At 34.5% G+C, this 20,942-nt stretch overlaps 1 protein-coding gene across 1 annotated transcript; it reads right to left on the bottom strand.

Moving 5' to 3' along the window:
- Positions 1-1,758: 1,758 nt before the first annotated feature.
- On the bottom strand, positions 1,759-20,003 carry LOC104526370 (anoctamin-3-like; the record flags this gene model as incomplete). Its single annotated transcript, XM_029085434.1, is given in 6 exon segments — positions 1,759-1,938; positions 9,041-9,127; positions 9,130-9,175; positions 12,931-13,065; positions 18,773-18,842; positions 19,791-20,003. Coding segments are annotated over 6 exon segments (731 nt in total), but the record flags the coding sequence as incomplete, so codon positions are not given.
- Between the last annotated feature and the right edge of the window lie 939 nt (positions 20,004-20,942).

The raw sequence follows: 20,942 nt of genomic DNA, 5'->3' as shown, positions 1-20,942 counted from the left end.
AGAAAGGCTTTATGCAGCATTTTTTGACATGGAATAAATGAAATAATTTTAAGTTCCCTCAAAATCATCTTAGATAAGCAGTTGGAAGACCATTCTGCATGTCTCCCATTTAAGAAGAAGAGTGCTCAGCTTCTAGAGTCATAAGAAGAGCTGAGAGAAGGCTTCAGGTCCCACTCTGCCAAAATGGTAACTCCAGGGAATGGTTAAGTAATTGCAATATCTGCAATGAACTTACAAATGCAATCTCTGTATTAATTCAGATTTTTTTGAAAATTACAATTAATACTCTACACAAATGTTTTTCATCACTAATTTATCTATACTTAAAATGAGTTTCAGCATTGTGAGTTCCTATATTTATCTTTTCTTATGAACACTTCAGTTCCACACCCTTCTTCCAGATATATTTCTTTGAGTTTCTATAAGCAAATATTTTGATAGAGTTGAGTCTGATTAAAGCCTCCCAAAAACTTAAGTAATGCAAGGTTTGGTAAGTAAAGGTAAAAGAAAATTCAGGTAAAGGATTAATAATATTTAAAGTGTTCACAATCCTACCTACCAGTTCCATAAAGTCATATCACAGTTCAGTAATACTACTTCTTAAGATTTTCTTTTTCTCAAAAGATGTGGATAAATAATACTACTAGAAGACAATTTAAAACACTCGATATCTAGAATAATCTTACAAAAGCATATTTTTTCTGAAGTGTTAATACTTCTGAATTGACTCCAGCTGAGCTAGTTCTGACTTCAATAAATATCCCAAAATCTGATATTTTTTCCTACTAGGTTCCAAACAATTTTTAAAAGCCTTAAAACAAATTTGAAACTATTGTCAGGCCAGTTATTTATGAATATTCAGCAAGCTACATTGTCACCTAGAACTTAGAAGGACCTCAGAACAGCTAAAAGCTCATTCCTTTAAAGGAATAGAATTTGTAAGCTAATTCTATTGAATTGAAAAGTATAATTCAAGATGAAAGATACATGAAGTATAGGAGCTTACTTCAGGGTAGACTAAATATATGCCTGCTTTATATAATTCATGAAACTGAAAAAATACAAGGCCGTTTTCCTGGCTTTGTTTTCCTTCCTTTTTATATTAATGCTGTCATTGCTGATATCCCAGTCACAACAGCAATAATTTAACATGCGTGTGAAACTTGCCCATCATTTCACAGATGAAAACTGAAAGTTCCTGGATGTCCACCACACTCACTACCACACAGCAGGGAAGAAAAATATAAAATGCAAGCAAAACCACAATTCCCTAGAATTTATTTTTTGACAATGCAAAGAACATCTTGTTTTTAATACTTATTTAGAAGATTGACTGTAAGCACCTAAATACAAATATTAATTATTTTCTATGGTACCAGCAACTGTATTAAGAGCCTTGAAGAGACATTAACTCGTGATTTTTGGAAAACAAACTGTAACAGATGGGAGTCCAGATGACAAAATTAGTCCCATGCAACAGCAACAACAAAAAATATCCATTCTAATACTCAAAGTTTTTAAAAGTTTCAGTATTTAAAAATATGCTCCAATTTCAAAGTGTTTAGACTTTGGGGCGTACATGTGCATGTGTATATGCATACAAGCAAGCATCCCAAAAACATGGTAAACACACACTATCAAACAACTGTTATTATCAATTTAATAGCATTAAACAAAGTCTGACTGGGAAGGCTTCTAAGATTGTCAGGAATCATTTATAAATTCGATAAAGTTTGACAGTAATATAAAAGGTTTTCTTTATAGCACATAAGCTACAAGACGCACCTCTCGTTCTAACATCAACCCTTCTGCTCTCAAATTCTTCTCAAATGTGCTTCTTTTTTCCACCTGTGGGCTTGACTTCTTGTAGACCAAGATGTAATCAATGCGTTTTTTGCCGTCTTTGAAGAAGAGGCCTGATGATGCCATGGCATCAGTCTGGAGAAGATAAAATACAAATACATGAAACATGGCATCCATAAAGATGAAGAGCCTCATCACAAATTCTGTGTAATACAGCATTTCCTAAAGCAAAGAAATATCCACATATCCATAGTATGAATACATAAAGAACAAGTCACAAGAGCAGGCAGTTCGTATGCATCAGTTACTCAGGATTTCAAATTAATTAGAACAAAAAATAAAATAGCTCAACAAATATAAACTTCTGCTAATCTTTACTTTCCAGTAGAAATTAATAAAATGTAAAGACAAACAAATTAAACCAAGTTTCCCATCAGCTTTATACCTGGGCAAATTTTATTAAACAAGTATACTTAAATTTTTTCCACAAGAGAAATAAATTTCAAAAACTAAAAAAGTGCTATTGATTGGAATGTTTTCCTGGATATTCCCATTGAAGTGCTTTTTCAATGTCACGCTAGCAATGTTTAAATCTCATCTAGTTCCTTCCCACCATGCTTGCAAGCACCAGGGATTCTCTGACCTTGATATGGAAAAACCCTGCTTTACATGCTGCTGCTGCAAGCTATTTTTGCATTCTGTGTTTTGCATGATTCAGAATAGACAGTGACGATATCAACTGGTGTCAGACTATGAAGACTTTGAAATCTGAAAAGGTAAACTGAGAAACTATCATCATCTTCTGGAGAATGCAGCCCTCATTTTAACACAAACTCTCCAGAACAAGTAGGTTAGTTTGAAGTAAGATATATTACAGCCATATATATGGGGACCAGAAGTCTATGGATACTCCCATCTTTTAGCAAATAGGATGCTAGTCTTAGAAATTTATTATATATTTATTTGGATTATTTGATATTAAATTTACAATACTCAGAGTTATATCGAATAGTTACACTCTCTACTGATAAACAGAACCAAGTGTTAGTGCATGATATGAGTAGTATAAATACTGGATACCAGCTCACTTGTTTCTATGTGAAAGGTTTTTCTTAATCCCACATACCTCACGGACAACTTTCTACATATTTAGTGCTCCTGAGAACTCCTCAGTCTTCAAAACCTAAAGTTTTCTAACAAAATTTTTCATCCTTCTCTGCTTTTTTTAGCTCCCAAAGCAAAAAATCAAGGAACAGTTATTCTCAAACCACCTAGTGTTACAAAGGAGTGCATCATCATGCATCCGGGAACATTATTTGGGTATATTAAGCTTCAATTTGAATACAATTAAGCTGCTTTTTCCCCTCAGCAGCTGGTGATGGCATTAATTGACACTTTTCAAAACTAACCATAAAAGCATTCTGTTACCTGCTCCAAGGTACATACCTCCTTTTGTATTTTATTAACAAGTCTGTCAATACAAAATGAGTGTTTGAAATCACAGCTTCGTTGCACCTGGCTAGAGTTATGTTGTCACTTTTATGCTCTGCTTTAGGTGCCACCATCCAGATGTGGAAGCAATTTTAGTCTTTGGATTACAGGAGGGGTGAATTCAAATCCCTCCATGCTGAGCTGAAACTAACTTGAGTCTTCTACTACCTGGGTAAATGTCTTAATTTCTAAGCATAGAAGGTGGCATCCTTTTCTTTCCTATTTGAATTGGCATTTGTCTCCAGAATTTTCTGTTTGCTTCACGTGCAGCTTGCCATAAGATGTGTAACTAACTCAGAAGCACAGGGCACAGTGCAGAGATCAGGCACTGGGGCTTTTGATGTACGAGTGCTGGTTGATCCCTGCTGCAAAAGAAATCTAAAAACTAAAAAAAAAATCCCAAACTCATCCTAAATTGAGAGAAAAGAGGAACAAAGGCAGAGAAGACAAGATGTCCACTGTAACCAAGGGAAAAAATATGGAAACTGGAAAATAATTAGGAGAAATGGACAGACATAGGAAGAATAATTTTCCAGTCCTAGATTATCTTGGAAATTTGTTGAGAACAGGAAATATAATTTCCTTTTGCTTGGCTTTTAACTTTGGATTGTCCTTTTTTATTCCCATGAGAAATTAAGTTAAATATAACAAAAAAATGTAAGGAAAATAGTTTATCAATATATTACTGAAACATTTGTTGAAGAATAGCATACTCTATTAATTTATTTTTATACATTCTTCTATTTCTATTTATCTCAAGATATTCAGATAAATAGTATCTGAAGTCCAAATTAAGGTAGTCAGAATTGTTAACCAAAATTATTAGTACACTGACTATAGGGTCTATCACCCCTCCTAAGAATTCTGAATGGGGATAGCAGTAAAAACATTCATTTTTATTCTTGTTTTAAACGTTGTAAATGTAACGATCTAAAGATACAAGATGCAGAGGTTTGAAGGTGAGGTAGTACACTAAGTGTTTGAAAGTGCAAGTTGGAATATGCAAGTTTTTGAATACTCAACCTTTTTTCAGGTTCCAGACACAAACAATGAATCTGCTCTTCAATAGTGAAGAATCCCAGCACAAGTATTTCACAAAAGCAGACTAGAGACTAGAGCTGCTTTTGTGGTCCATGAAGCAGGGAAAATCAGATACAAAAAGCCTGGTGGAAATTCCCCCAAAGGGAAGATCTGGAACTCCTCTTATATAATTTCTGCTCATTCAATTCCTGTACAGACATTCTGCAAATTAAACCTACCTTTTTGTAATACACTTCTACCTTTTTTTGGATTGTTATTTCTAGCTTTTCTTTCCTCATTTCTAAACCATCTGATTTTCCTCAGTCTTGGAAAAACCTTTTCTTTCTCAGATTAACAACAGGATGCAAATACGCCCTCAAATTCACCTGCACCAAATAGAATTCTTTGGGGGCAATGTTCAATAAATAATAAGCTGTGCTGACAGTAAAGGGAAATTTTCCATCTCTTCACCTTAGACCACTTTCAGAGTACTACCACCACAGCTGGAGATGTGCAGTAGTCAAGCCACTTACCACAGTCATGCAGTGAACCTAACATACACTGTATCGATTTCAGAACTGATTCTCTTTAAGTCTACTAACACTGCTACTTTCACTTTAGTGCAATTCTCAAGCAATGTCATCCATCTATATTAGCAGGAATATCTGTGTCAACTAAAATAATTTATCTGGTGATTTAGGCATTTTTTTCAGTTGATCTGAAGACGCTCCATAATGTGTATGGACAACAGGGAGCAGCAATTTCAATTAAAAGTATGAGTCAAGGTATATTGACCGCTATCTACACCTAGCACGGTGAGTCAGTCTGTTAGTGCACTGGGCATTCAGGTAAAGCACATTTATTATTTATCTGCTGTTCTGGACCAGTAAATCTGATTCATTGTCTCATCTTTTTCTCGACAGAGTGGAGGAGAAAAGCATCAGAAGAAATATTTTGTGCGAAGTCCTTACTCTCCTCTATTGTTTTTAAGATTACCTGTTTCACCTGAAAAATGGGTATAAAAATGATTGATCCATGTTTGGTTTTCTCTCCAATTCTCTCTATCCTCCCTAGTTTCTTAGTTTTCCAGATTTTCTGGAACAGTATCCGCTCTTTCTCTCCCTAATTTAAACAGCACAAGTTGCAGAAATGCTAACTATTTCAATTCCACTGGTTTCAGTCTACTGTTCTTCTCTGTAGATTAAACTTTTACCAATTCTTCACCCCATACATAGAAACAAATATTCTAGAACGGTGAGTTGGAACCGTTCCCAAAACAGTAAGCAAATTTCAGATTCACATAAGAATAAATGACATAGTATGCACTGTAAGGTATATATCAGCATACTTTCTTTTTTTCTCACCTTATACCAATGAAAAGTTTAAGGTAAATAATAATATGCACTACCTAGGTAAATTCAGAGGTTAACTAGAAACGAATGCAGATATAACTTATCAGTTGTAACCATTCATTTCACCTCTACTCAACCACTGACTAGTCTCAACAAAAGTAACAGACCAGTATGTGCTTCCAGGTTGACAAAATTCTGTAGGTGTATTAATTTTTATAAATTTTAAACTATTATTTATTTTCTTGTGGATGTATGATTTATAGATTTCATTGTTCTCAGACACAGGCATGACCATGAGGTATCTAAGTGCAGAAAGAGCACCTAGAAAGGTTGTGGATACTTCCTCTCTTGCTCACTTACAATTCTCAGTCCTCTGGTTCACAAGGGAATGGTGCTCCAAAATTCTTCCTTTCTTTACCTCTCCCTATCTTGGTTCTTAAGAGATGTTTTAGAGATAATAATGGATAAGTTCAAGGCTATTAAATCATGTATAAGACAGAAGTAGCCATGGAAACAGTTTGAGGAACTAGGGCAGGAATTCTGACAGAGGTAAAGTCTGATGTGTGAAATTCTTGGGTAGAGTAGCTACCTAAAACTGCAAAATCTACATGAATAGCTTTCCTGTTCTAACTTCAACTAGAATAGTTATTTCTCAAAAAAGAAAACTTTCTTCCAGTATAATTTCTCACTGTTCTTAGAACTTTATAAATGCTATTAAGTAGAGCAATTACTGGTTGATTCATGAAAACCACCTCATTTATTTTGATTATTAATTCTCCCTAACACTGTGATCATGAACTCTGCATTAACATCCTTACACTGAAGGTTGTCACCATTTCCGTGGTTAGTGTCTAGATTCAGAGCTTATGACTCAAATCTTCCCTTTAATTATTTTCTGGAAATAAATACATTTCTGATGCTAACTACAATGGGCTTATTTCCATGAACAATGAGATGCCTAATTAACATTTGCTTTGCTTCAGGATGTTTAAAAATCAAACCTGGGACACCACCAAGGTTACAGATTTCTTTAGTGTCTTGGGTTTTAACTGGAACAGGAATAGGTTTCTTTTTAGTAGCTAGAATAGTGCTGCATTTTGATTTCAGCATGGGATTTGTTATGAGAGAGACACTGATAACATACCAATGTTTCCAGTTTTCACTGGAAGTCAAAGGACTTCATGTTTTGCTAGTCTGCAGGTATAAGATCTGAGGGGTTGAGGAATATTAAAACTAGTAATCCAAATTGACATTTAGATGTGCCAGTGAGATATTCCATATCATATAATGTCATGTTCAGTATATTAAGGAGGGTCTCTCTATGGGGCTCTCTCCCTGGCTTGTGCTTTTCCAGGTCTGCAGTTTTGGTTTTTGTGATTGTTGCTCCTCCAGGATCATTATCTGAAAACGGGCCAGGCTTGGTCAGCGGGTGGTGAGCAATTGCACTGTGTATCACTCATTTGTATATTTATTATTATTGTTGTTGTTATTAATAATAACAATATTTTTATATAATCATTATTATAAGGTTTATTTTATTTAGATTATTAAATGGTTCTTATCTCAACCTACAAGTCTCCTTACCCCTCCAATTCTCTCTTCTATTCCCTAGGAGAGGGGAGAGTGAGTGAGTGGCTGTGTTGGCTGCTAGCCAAGTTAAACTACCACATTAAGTAACATGGAATTAGCTGTGAAAATATTTTAAAAGCTTTTAAAACCATACCAGACTAATTTTTTACATTTTAAAAATCATACACTGCAAGAATTACTCTAAGGTGTGCTTTATGAGAAATTTTCTAAGCACGTGACTAAGTTAGGAAACATCTTTTTGTGTTGGAAGAGTTTTGGAATGGATTAGCTAGAAATAGATTTATTACATTCATCCTTTCAATTACTTAATTCAAAAAATATAGATTGAATTTTAAGTGTGTATTTTTTTTGGTGGGTTTTTTGGCTGTTTCTTTGTTTGTTTTGTGAATAACCATGAGCATAATAACCTAGGAAAGAAAATTGGGGACATACTTGCATATGCAAAGATATCCAAACTATCTTGGGCACCAGAGACAACACAGTCCGATTAACATGACAGGTTGCCGTAATTAGCCATGCTAATGTATTCCTGTGTATATTACACTGTACTGTCTAGAACCTAGCCATCTTCTGAACAGACAGCAAGACTTCCAGAAACATCTGACCTTCCTAATAAAACTGCAGTTTAACTTTTTAGAAGTAATTAGTAATTATTTGAGCTTCATAGAGGACATTTTTTTTCCATTTTAATTCTATTCATACTTACAGAGTAAGTATGAAAAATACATTTGTATATAATATGAAAAATACATTTTGCTTGAGAAAAGGAGTTGGTTTAGGTGATCTTATGCAAAATTTTGAAAGGAAATCTGTTCAGTGTTACTGTATGAGGAAGCAGCCATGGAGGATGTTTGGAGACAGAAGGAGACTTCCCACTTTTCATACTTAACAACTTCTATTTGCACTATAAGTCTAATGAGCAGGCCTTAAGAAGAAGCATAGTGACATGACTACTGAAAACTTTTCTTTACAGGTTTATTCTTTAAAACTTTAATCTTCATGATTAAATTAGTCACTTATCTGTTATCTTTCCTTTTAAACTTTATTTACTTTTGTATTATTAGACTGCATTTGTGGACTATTCCTTATCTATCAGGCTCCCTTTGCTATTCATTCTCCTTTCCAGTACGCTGTTGTCAGCTGACATCTTGTTCTTATTTATACACTAAAACATTTTTATTGCCAACCCTTTTCTTTCAGCATGTATGACTAACTGAACTCAGGAGCAGGATTATGAGTGAAATAATATATGTGAAACTAGTGATAAACTGACAGGATTAAAACATATAGCACAATCTGTGCAACTCAAACTCATAGACTTAAACAGGAAAAATGAAAACATAAAACATCTCCTGCAAAAGTGTGGAAAAGAAAATACTAAGATTGAACAACATTTTTACTTTGTAGATATTACATTTAATTTATTCTGTTTTTCAAAACCACCTACATGAAATTCTGTAAGCAAAATATTTATTTTGCAGGAGAGGAAGTAATAGATATATTCAAAAAAATCAAAAAGTATCCAATAAAATTCCTAAAACCTCCCCTGTATTTCAGGTTTTCACGGGTAGATTTATCCTTTAATAATCACTGTAATAATCTACACTGAATATATTGAGTTGTACTCAACTTATAATGAATTTTCATCAGTATGTCCAGCTCATTAGATACAATTCTCCATATGTTTCGGTTAATTGCTTATTTAAGATCTCATTTAAAATTCCTTAGAAGTTATGTAACATTTCTGGAGACTGAAATAGAAATTGTTTCAGGTCCTATCTAACACAAAGCCAGTCTGGATATACAGGATTATAGTAAATATCAGTGGATACCAAAAAAGGCAGTAAACCAGGCTACTGTACAGACACAGCATTTCTTTATAGCTCTTGAACCCCTAGTGATAATATGCGAACTTTGCTCTAAAAATCATTTTGCTACCTTACTGTCTAGCAAAATACACTATCAAGATAAAAAATTCATCTGATAAAAAAATCCATCAGATCAAAAAGAGCAATAGTAACGTAGTGAATGATAGGAAATGTGTAATTTCTCAAATATTCCTATCTTGCCACTATACACATGATAGGAATTGGTACAGAAAAGAACTCACTGCTACCGACTTCACTGCTTCTCTGCACAAATGTTGCCTTCTATTCAAGTGATTAAGTCTGTTTAGCCTGCTTTGCTTTCTTAGTGAAACTAGAACATTTCAAATATCAACTTTCCAGTCAGGGACCTTCTCATTTCCTAGATTTCCCTTGCAATAGCAGATGCTACTCGTTCTATACTTTGCTTAGCAGCCACTCACTGGCATCATTCCTCTCCAAGAGATCCCTTGGCAGAATCACATAAAGTCATACTTTCTACAGAATCTCAACAGCAGTTGGTGATGAGAAGACAGTGGCGATGGATTAAAAAGACAGCTTTTTATTGGGTCTGAATGACTCACAATTTTTCAATATGAAATCTGTGGATTCTGAAATGATACCAAGCTACAATATATTAGATTATGAGTTATAAATCACAATCAAGGAAAGCAGAAAAGTGGATTACTGTCAAGATGAATGTTGGCATCCAGATGCTATATCGAAATTATTTGATGTTTCTAAAGCTTTAAAAAGTGCAGCAATACAAATCAGATTTATGGAAAGTACCTCATCATGTATGTGATCTGAAACACTAAACAGTTCCTGAAAAAAAAAAGTACATTGACTTTCACCATGTCACCAAGTTAGTTATTGCTGAAGTATTCAAGTAGCTCATCATTGAGACAGATAACAGTTCCGAGGATTAATTGCAAGTAACTTTTTAAGCTATTTTTCCCCAAGTCTCTCAGGTGTAAAACAAGTCTTCCAAAACAAGCCTAAATTAGAATAATTAGCAAGCAAAGAGTAAGAATAAGCTTTTACCCTCGTATGCCTTGCCAATGCGATGTTTCTCATTTTCATTCTCTGGTCAGACTGAGAAGACTTTAAAAATCATGATAGATCAGTTTATTTTCCAAATATCTGAGAGCACTTACCAGCTGTAGAGTTGTCTTCTGTACTTTTAAGTACAAAAAGAATTAGAAGCCTCCTTTTGCTAATTTGATATCCGCTTTGGGAAGAAGTTTCCCTTAGACATTTTCCACTAATTGCCACAAAGACTTGGATGATAATCCAAAGGCAAAATATTAACCTTCTTTTCTAATATAAGACTAATCTAAATCCCCTCTGCCTTTTTCCCGTAGAGGCAGGCAAACAGTAAACAGGAGGAAAATCCTGCTTGGTTGCCTCGTTTGCAAAAACAGTAAAAAAGCAGAAGGAAGTTTCCAAAGTAATTGCTGTGATAAAAGGAGCTGTCAAGGCTAAAAGCCAGATGTGGTTTAAGAAGACTGTTTTTAAATTCTGAAGCACTTTCTTCAGTAGGTCAGGACATATGAAGACTGAGACATAAAAAGTGCATTTTTTTGTTTAAACTTAATACAAATAAAAGGCTCCTCTTTAAACTTTGAAAGAAAGTTAGCTTACTGGATTTCTATATTATTTACATCAGTCCTGAATGCAGGTCTTGGAGAAAACACTGATAGTGGTCATTTCACATGAAATTACAAAAAATATTTTGCTTTAGCACAATGAAATGCCTGTTACTATATAGATATTACCTGTTGCTACATTTTTGGTAACAGCCTTATTAAAAATATTTAGTTCTCTATAACATAGCCTACATGCTGCAGATTATGCATTATTTTTTCTGTCATTTAGAATTATGGAATCATTTAGGTTTGAAAAGACCCTTAATATCATCGAGTCCAACCATAAACCTAACTCTGCCAAGTCCACCACTAAACCATGTCCCTCAGCATCACATCTACATATCTTTTAAATACCCCAGGGACAATGTCTCAACCACTTCCCTGGGCAGCATGTTCCAATGCTTAGTAACCCTTTCGGTGAAGAAATTCTTCCTAATATCCAAACTAAACCTCCCCAGTGCAACTTGAGGCCAGTTCCTCTTGTCCTATTTGTTACTTGGGAGAAGAGACCAACACTCACCTCTCTACACCCTCCTTTCAGGTAGTTGTAAAGAGTGATCAGGTCTCCCCTCAGCCTCCTTTTCTCCAGACTAAAAAACTCCAGTTCCCTCAGCTGCTCCTCAGCACACTTGTGCTCCAGACCCTTCCCCAGCTTCGTTGCCCTTCTCTGGACACGCTCCAGCACCTCCACGTCTTTCCTGTTGTGAGGGGCCCAAAACTGAACCCAGCACTTGAGGTGCGGCCTCATCAGTGCCAAGTACAAGGGGACGATCACTTCTCCCTAGTCCTGCTGGCCACAATATTTCTGATATAAGACAAATATAAAAGGCTTTGTCTTATCTAATCAACAAAATCAAACAAGAACATCCATTATTATTTCTGTTTTAATTCAGCAAGTCTTGCAGAAACAGACAAAAAAAAAATCTGTGAACACAAAAAATTATCATTGCAATGGATCAGATTTATATATAACCCTTCTCTGTCATTACCAAAGTTTCATTTTCATGTCACAGATTTCTGATCTGCAATTAGATTACCTGTAAACCTATCTAAAAGTTATTAGATATCTATTATTATAAAGCATTTTTCTAAAAGCATCCCATGAAATAGTCTCAGAGATTAAATCAACCTGCTACGTGCTTTCCAGAATCCTGTAGTGATGGTGATCAGTGTGATTGAGAGAACAGCTTTATGACTCTTGACAAATGTGCATTCAATCCTAAAACCACAAAACTGTGACTATAGAACTATAAGGCATTTTAAGCATATCTAGATTTGTAGCACATAATTAGTCATGCTTTTATATACCAAAAATCAGAGAATTGCTGGTAAAAACTGTTCTGCAGAATACACTATTTATACTTCTTGAAGAAGAAAATAATTCAGGACTTCTTGAGGTTAGGTCATTTATCATACATTTAAAAGTAATTGTGCTAATGGCAGGAGAATTAAGGGTCTCCCAGTCCAGATCAATAAAAACAAAACAAAACAAAATCAAGTTTTGAACTAAAAATCAGTCACAATTCTTTGGCGTTATAGTGGATGAACTGTTGTAGAAAATGCATTGTGATGAACACTGTGATTAAGTAATTACTAAGCACAATAACGTCAGCTTTATCTGGTGAGATGGCTTTTCTGGTGCTTTAGTTGAGGTTCCTGAAAATACTCCTAACACTCTCCACTACACAAGTGAATTTTATCTGTCATTCAGTGTGTCTAGCTATCATTTGGATTATGCTTAGAAGGAGAATCTTACACTTTAGATCACTCTTGACTGATCATTTGCTACGTGAACTTAGTTCTTCTAAATTCTCTTAATTTCTTGAGGCCTCCCAGTTGACATGAATTTCACTCCATGCTGGGAATTTTATGTCCTAAACTGTGTGAGATATAATTTTTTTGAAAGAAGGCTACTGCTTCTTAGATGAGTTAATTGAATCATTAGAATCCTTGATTTTATATAATTTTGTAAACAGAGAATTCCATTCATTGATTTGGTAGGTCAAACTATAATATGGAAGCTACCTAACTTATTTACCATGAGATGCCTATTTATTTAAGCTGTAATTTACCTAATCCCTCAAAAATTATATTTTAAAAATATTTAAGCACATTCTGACAATTGATACAATTTAATATAGTTTTGTGTCCATTACCTTTAAAGATGATTTAGTCCGAGGTTCTGTTTTCTGTCTGGTAAGTTTGTTTTGAATAAGCAATGACTGATCCGTACGAGCATCATAATTTCCATGTTCTGAATCATCTGTGTATGTGTCTTTGTCCTTTCCTACATCCGAAGGAAAAACAGATGAAAACAGTGGGTTCATTTTAGGTTGTAGCGGAGAGAAAGTAACAGTATTGTTACAGTCAGAGTTGAATATTCCTTTTAAGTATTCACTTTTCAATAATTTATATTCTAATTTTTCCTGCAAAAGTTTTTTCATTGAAATATTTTCATGTGTGTCTTAAACTAGCAGTGACTAATTTTTAGTAGAAGGCCTATAGAAACTTTTTTCTATTATCATTCAAATCAAAAAGGCCCACAACCTTCTTCACAGTAGTTTGAAAAACATACAAAGCAATATAAAGCAAATATTCAAATACTTTTGTGCTTGACTCACAATTGTTGAGACTCAACACGTGTTATTAAATAGGCAGGTGCATCCTGGAGACCAGAATAACATCTCAAGTTTTAAATTTAAAGAAGCAATTGAAATGCCCAATTCCCCTACACACACGCTGCTCATCTTTAGATCTAGTGTTTGAAAATTTGCATATTAAGGTATTGCAGTAACCACTTCAGAACACATTTTAAGAGGTGTACCTGATGGTGGTAGAGGATAGCTGACACCATGAAGAAAGTGTTTCCATTTTCATTGGATTTATTTTTAATTGGTCTAACAAAGTTTTTATCAAAACTTAGTTGAGTATCCTGACAGCTGCAGGATCTTCCTCAAAGCTCACTAAGATCCCCTCTCACAGATTAAATTTCCTCCTGCACCATCACTGCAGGCAAGTTAGAAGGACTTAAGTCTGAGTCATTCTACACCCTCTATCAGAAGGGAGACTTTTTTTCCAGATATTTAATTTCCTTGCACATTCTCCATCTAAAAATCAGGGCAATATTTGCCATATACACCCAGCAGGAGTAAAATGAGGGGTAATGCCTGTACAACATTGGACCATGTAAGTTCCAATGAATGTTGGAAAATGGCTAGTCTGGAAAAAAATATTTTAAAGATGAAAAAGATGGAATAATTATTCCCACACGATTATATCTCGAACAAATTGGAAATAGAAACATATTCAGATAAAAAAGTTACCCACAAATCCTGAGCCAAGTTCTCATCTCAGCTTTCATATCAACATGGGAAAAGACAGGGGAACTGGGAACAGCATTTAGCCCAGTAATTCTAAACTCTAAATAGAAGCCAAGAAACAAGTCATGGTTGCTGTGGGAACCACAATCTTGAATTTCCTGAATTTTATATTCATAAAAGCTCATCTACAACAACATAGTATTTTGCATTAAGTTGTTCAGTTAAATTCTCCACAGTAAGTACCACAGAAAAAAAAAATAAAATAACCACAATTATCTCATGTAGCCTAGACATTACTGAGATGGAATATTAAACTGGAACATATACAAAGAACTATTTTTTTCTGCAATTTAGCTGCTTACATAATGATTACACAAAATGAGCCCTCAGTAATCTCTGATGCTGATATTAACCTCAGTACATCTGTAAAGGGATTTCTTAACATATGAAATAGCCCATTTTAATTATCAGTGCACCAAACTCAAAGTTTTATTTATTTAAAACAATGTTTTAACCTAATATACAGGTTACTCTGTGTAATGTAGTGAATGTAGTAAAAAGACTGTGAAGAAGGTTTTGAGTGGTAGATTTAAGAAGCATACAAACAGTACATAACCAACTTTTCAGATTTGACTCATGTCCAGATGTGATGAGCTCTTAGCTTTCCTAAAGATCAAAGTCTTGTAATAGAAGCCAGTAAAATGAAGAGACAGACCTATGAAACCTAAACTTTTGCATCTAGATAGGCCATTTAAGCTGAAAGAAAGACTCTACTTACCTTAAAAAGTCTATTTTTATGACAAAAGTAGAGGATTATACATCATGAGTACACCTAATACTCCAAAAACCCCTTTGTGGAAGTACATTTTTTATTTAAACAATTTAAAGTTACGAAATGAGTTTTTTCTTAGTGCACAACATACTTTTACCTGCTAAAACTGTTACGTTTTTAAGGGCATAGTTTTTAAATTCTAGCATGTATTTTCTGTAAAAAAAAAGAAAAATTACCTTCCACTTAGAGATACTGCTGTCTGGTCTGAAATGTAGTTAAAAAGGTTTTAGCAACAAAAAAAAAAAAAACCCATTAAGGTAAAGAAATTTAGAATTTAAAAGATACATTTCTTACATAAAATTTAAAAATGCTTGCTATTGTACTTTTCAGCAGTTGATGACTTATTTTATGCACCTAAAGCACTGTCCTACAAAGTAATTATATCAATACAATAAAAAGGGGAGGAATAAGCATAATAAACATTAAAACATAACTTTTAAAGCATTGCACTTAAATAAGCATTTGTTACACCTGTCTGAAAAAATGTCAGACTGAGAGACAGCATACAATCCATATTTTAAAAGTGTATTCCAAAATGTGCATTTTTCTTAACATTCATGTAGTTTTAGACATTAAAGTCAACAAAACACCTGAAGTATACTTTGTAGATACTTTGAACATACTATCAGTCCCATTTACCATTTATTCTGCAGCAAATACTAAAACAACATCCTTAAGATAAATAATTATACTCAAAGAAAAAGTTCAATGGATTACATCATATTCCCATAACCAGAGCAGGTTAGAAAGAACAATTGCAATGTGTGTGTGTGTTTTGGGAGGCTCATTTTGTTTCTTAACTTGAACTTTTTGTTAATTTATTTTGATTATATCCTGGGTTTTGGCTGGGATAAAGCTAATTTTCTTCTTGGTAGCTACAATAGTGCTGTGTTTTGGTTTCGGTATGGAATTTGTTATGAAACGAATGTTAATAATATACTGATGTTTTTAGTTGTTACTAAGAAATCAAGGATGTTACAACTTCCCACATTTTGCTAGTCTGCAGGTGCAGAAGAAACTCAGGGGAAGTGTAGTAAATTACCAAACCCAAACTGGCATTTGGATATACCAATGGAATATTCCATATCATATAATGTCATGTTCAGTGTATTAAAAAGGGTCAGATGGAAAGCAAGGGCTCTCTGTCTTCCGGGATTGTGGTTTCAGGATTGTCACTGCTCCAGGATTGTTATCTTCCAGGAGTGAGTGGCTGCGTGATGTTTGGCTGCCAGACAAGTTAAACCACCACAGATTTGTTTCAAAATTTTAAAATTTTTAAGGAATAGAGAATGAAATATGTTTGGTTTAGAAAAAACTCTTGAGATTAGATGACATAAATGAAACTTTGCCATGAATAGTAATAACTATGCTTTTGTATTCTTCTATGACCAGGTATTTTTTCTTTAATAAGGTAGTCACCACTTTTATTAAAAGAGAATGTCTCTCCTGTCATTTTACCCACCCACTAAGCTGAAATTACATTCCCTTAGAGATAAACTTACACAACCTAAATTAACTTGAGCTTGATCACTCCTAGTGTCACCAATGTATACTATAATACACAGTGATTTAACTCCCCAAGTCTTTCTTCAATAACTGCAGTTTCTAAACTTCCATGACATTTTTATATAAGATTTATCTACAAAATAACACTATTTTCTACCGTCCTTTCCTTCACTATCTCTATTACTTGGTTTTGTATTTTAACTGCCATTTGGGATTGCCACAAGCCAAAGCAAGATAGCATCCCTGAATGTCATGGTTGGAGTTGTATTGCCCAAGGATAATTTTAATGTAACATACCCCAGAAGCAATGATATGGATTAACAGTCTTTCTATTTGACTTGCATTACAAGTATCCATCTTTAAATTCAAATACGGAGCCTTTATTTGGCTGCAGCTCCACAAAACGTCATGAGAAAAGCTTGGCTGCCTCAAGCTGATTCCCTCTACGCTGTGGGAAAGCTACTGTTTACTTCTTTTTTACTTCCCATCATGCCTTCCCTGGCCTACGACAACTCATTTGGTTGTTATTGTTGAGAAAAACTGCCAGCTTTCCCTGCTCTTGTGGTTCCTGGATGGGCTCTAATGCCAACCACCACAACTAGCCTGCTTGACTTTGGGAGGGGGAGGGTGTGGGCAAGAAGCCATAGGAGGCTTCTTATATTGCTTTAGAAGCTCAGGCTTTTACACCAATTAACAGAGAGATGGCTCCTTAACAGGCCTCAGATCACCGCTCACCTCCCCAAGCATATGTTCTCTTCTCCACTGTTAATAAGTGCCATCCCACCTGTGCTTTACTAGACACATCAAAAAGACATGAGCCAGAAGTGTCCCATTCATATGTACTAGTGGACTTCCAAGTACTGGGAATTTATTTATTTATTAATTTATCAATTTTTTCCTCTTTTCAGAGCCAAGAAATGTTGATCAGATTCTCAGCTGTGTAGGTCTAATGACTAAAATATGGCTCTACAATGGTCAATGATCAATGTTTGTACGTTGAAATATATCAGCTGAGCAGATGTGGTTTATTTAGCTTCCAGTTAATCTACACTGTAGGTATTAATTCAGTAAGGCACTAGAACAAATAGTAATTTCCAGAAATTTTAGGTATTTGTGACTATTGCATCAACATAAGGGAGCAGTCCAGGTAAGTGAATGAAAAAACAGCACAACACTGGTTATGAGAAAGAATTACTGCTGCCATACACAAATATGCAATAATATCAGCATGTGTATGTGTACACAATTAGTAAAAATTGAAACAAATTATAACAGTGAAATCTTTTTGTACCCGTGCTTGCCTACCCAATGAACCCAAACACACTATGAGAGTGTAGTAGCAGCTTCAACTGGAACCTCGCTGAGGCACGTGACTTTCTTACACAATCTTCATGCCAAATTTTTGGTCTGTGTCATGATTCTGGAACATTTTCATTTTGTTTTGGAGGAAGTATCGATTTAACTCACATTTCCAGTGGCTAACTCTATAGGAGACCTCGAAGAGCCTCTTATCTATCCTATATTTGGGTTTCAAGAAAAATCGATGCTATGACATGTGACAGTTGAGCAGAAATAGCTTTCTGAAAGCAGATCTCTCCTTCAGCATGAAGATACAATTTCTAGTTTGATGTTACATTGACTGTGAGCAAAAAGATCTTTCACAGCAGTTGTGCAAGGTGCAGCAATATCTGTGTGCTTCAGATTGGTAATACCTAGCCAGGGAATTTAAAAATTAATTAATTTTAGAACTTGCAAATTACTACTCATATACACAGACTCATTTTGCAGTTGCAAGGATGGGATTATTCTAAGAAAAAATTTTCACACTTTCTTTGACTTAAATAAAGTATCAAAATGTCATTAATGGAGGTAAAAGTATGCCCCAAGCATAGCTATTATTCTGTGGGGTTTTTTTTCTCCAGATTGGAACACTTTTTATATGTGCATTTCTAAACAAAACCAGCAGCATAACAACTGCAGCCATGACAATACTGAATAACATGATTATACAGGAATAATAACAACTAAATATTAATATTTCAAAGGAATTTCAAATACATACTTCCAAGTGATTGTATTATGAAAGATTGTTATGGGAAAAGCTTACAACAAATGCATGAAAAAAATACCTCTTTGCCTTTAGTCCCTATTTACTGTTAGTCTAAAATGTGAGAAAGTTATCAAGGAATTTATGACAGTATATATTTCTTTAGCCACATTTAGTATTATCTTCCAAAAAACCTGGCAGCTCAGGGTAAGTTAGGCCTTTCCACACTTAAATATTGCAAGTGTAATTGAAGAATCATTCATTGATTATTATTTTAGATCAGACATAAACTTACCTAAAAATGGATCACTGTATTCTGTATTAGACAGCTTAAGCAAGTTGTTTTCCAAAGTCTCCATCACTTTAGCTGGAATAAATGCAATACTCGTATCAGCATTCACATGTATTTTGTAAGTAAAATATACATTTTTTTAAAGTTATCAGTGACTCAAACTTTAGGCTAAAAGTGGCGCTTTCCACTGGTGGAAAAAGGAACAAGATCGCTTTAGTGACGACTTTCACTCTATTCCAGAGGGAAGTTTAACTTGGTGAAATAACTTACTAGAGTAATAATTATTGCCTATCAACATTAAGAAAGCACTTATCAAAATTTAGTAGCAAAAGCCAGTCAATTTATTCTATAAAGGTTCACACACAGTTGGCAATAGTGTACGGCAACAGGTGACACAGTGATTGGTACCTCCAACGAGACTAGTCTCTCTGTTAAGGTATGTTTATTTTTTAAAACAGAAATCCTAGAATAAAAGCAGTTCCTTTTTCCAACACAAGCTAAAATTCATAGGGATTTTCGCACTTTTCTCTCATTCTCCCTATAAGACTCTTCTCTGATTCTGCTGTTCATGAATGAAGACATTTGCTCCTACATGTTCATACCTAAAAAAGTTTATTGCCAACAGCCTAATATTTATCTTTTCTCTCTCTCTCCTAGGACAGACTACAGAAGCCTTCCTGCTCTTCCCCAGCATGCAGGTGCACTTTGTCTTGTTTTCAGTGAGAAGAAAATAATCTTATAATTCAGAAAAATAAAAGAAAACTTAGCTTAAGCCTCACTTCAAACATCATAGATTCACTCAAGAATTAAGTACCATAGTTCTTCTAGCTGTTTTGTGCAAAAACATCTCTCCAACAAAATGCATATATCTAAACAAATCAAAGCTTATCAGATGCCCCTATAATTTCATAAGAGATGCTAAAAAATTATACCTAAGACACCCCAGGACTTCCAATGATGTTCCCATAGATCCCTTCCATTCCCAGTGTCCGAACAAGCTCCTGAAAGAGGAAAACCTCCTACCTCGTTCTGATGCTGCATCCACTGTAGCTGTCGATGTCCCTGCACTTAGAGGCTGAGGCCGGGGCTGTGGCTGCACACGATTTGGCTGCAGAAATGATGAATGCTTGCTCAGACTCTGCGGATGTGTTTGGCTCTGGACTAGGCATGGCATAGATCTTCTGGAGGGTTTTAATGGATGCTCTTTCACTGTCTCACTCTTGCTTGTATTCATACCTGAAAAAGTCAAAAGAAAAAGAATGTAAGTTCTGTAATATTAGGCAGTGACAAAGAAAGATGGCTAATCATGAAAACTCAAGGTGATTCATCCACTTAATAAGCAGTTCTACAACTAAATAAAAATGTTTAGAATATTTAAATTTCAAAGAAGAATACAGAGTTGGGAACAAAATCCAGGATTTCTTCACCTACCCTTCCATCAACATCCCACAATTCGAACTCACAATACTCTAAATCTGATGATTCACAATATCACTTCTCTACAAATATATTGAAAAGGAACCAAAAACCCATAAAACTGGCTATATAAAATTTTTCTTCACTGAAATGAAAAAACTGTGACTGAGAAATATGACTTAGGAGTTCTAATACTATATTTATTTTACAGCATTTTTGCTAAAATGTAATAATATAAAATTTTTCTTCACTGAAATGAAAAAAAATGTGACTGAGAAAAATGACTTAGGAGTTATAATACTACATTTATTTTACAGCATTCTTGCTAAAATGTAATTTGAGATTTTAAACAGTTAAATCAGCCGACATTGTGCTACAGTGGTTAACAGTAATTCAGTTTTAAAAGTATTTACTATTTCAGCACACTTTGTTTGTATGACTGGCTGTCTCTGTTCTGAGTGTGATAAGTATTTAGAATCAAAAAATATGCAACTACCCTTTCAAGATGAGCAATGGTCATTGCATTTAACTCCCATTTTATATTTCTTCCTAAAATCTCAATAATTTGTCAAAATGAAATTTGAACCTGTCGATATTTACAAATACAGGGCCATATACAGCTATCATTATCCATAAACATGCTCGTTATTCCACTTTAGTAATTATAACCAGATATATTTCTAAATGTTCAGGTTTGACAGACAGTAAATAAGTATTTAATTACGATCATCAAACAACAATATGAATTTATGACTGTGA

The sequence above is a fragment of the Antrostomus carolinensis genome, unplaced genomic scaffold, assembly GCF_000700745.2.
Source record: "Antrostomus carolinensis isolate BGI_N321 unplaced genomic scaffold, ASM70074v2 scaffold17900, whole genome shotgun sequence".
NCBI classification, from domain to species: Eukaryota; Metazoa; Chordata; class Aves; order Caprimulgiformes; family Caprimulgidae; genus Antrostomus; species Antrostomus carolinensis.
This window is presented reverse-complemented; position numbering and strand designations above follow the sequence as displayed.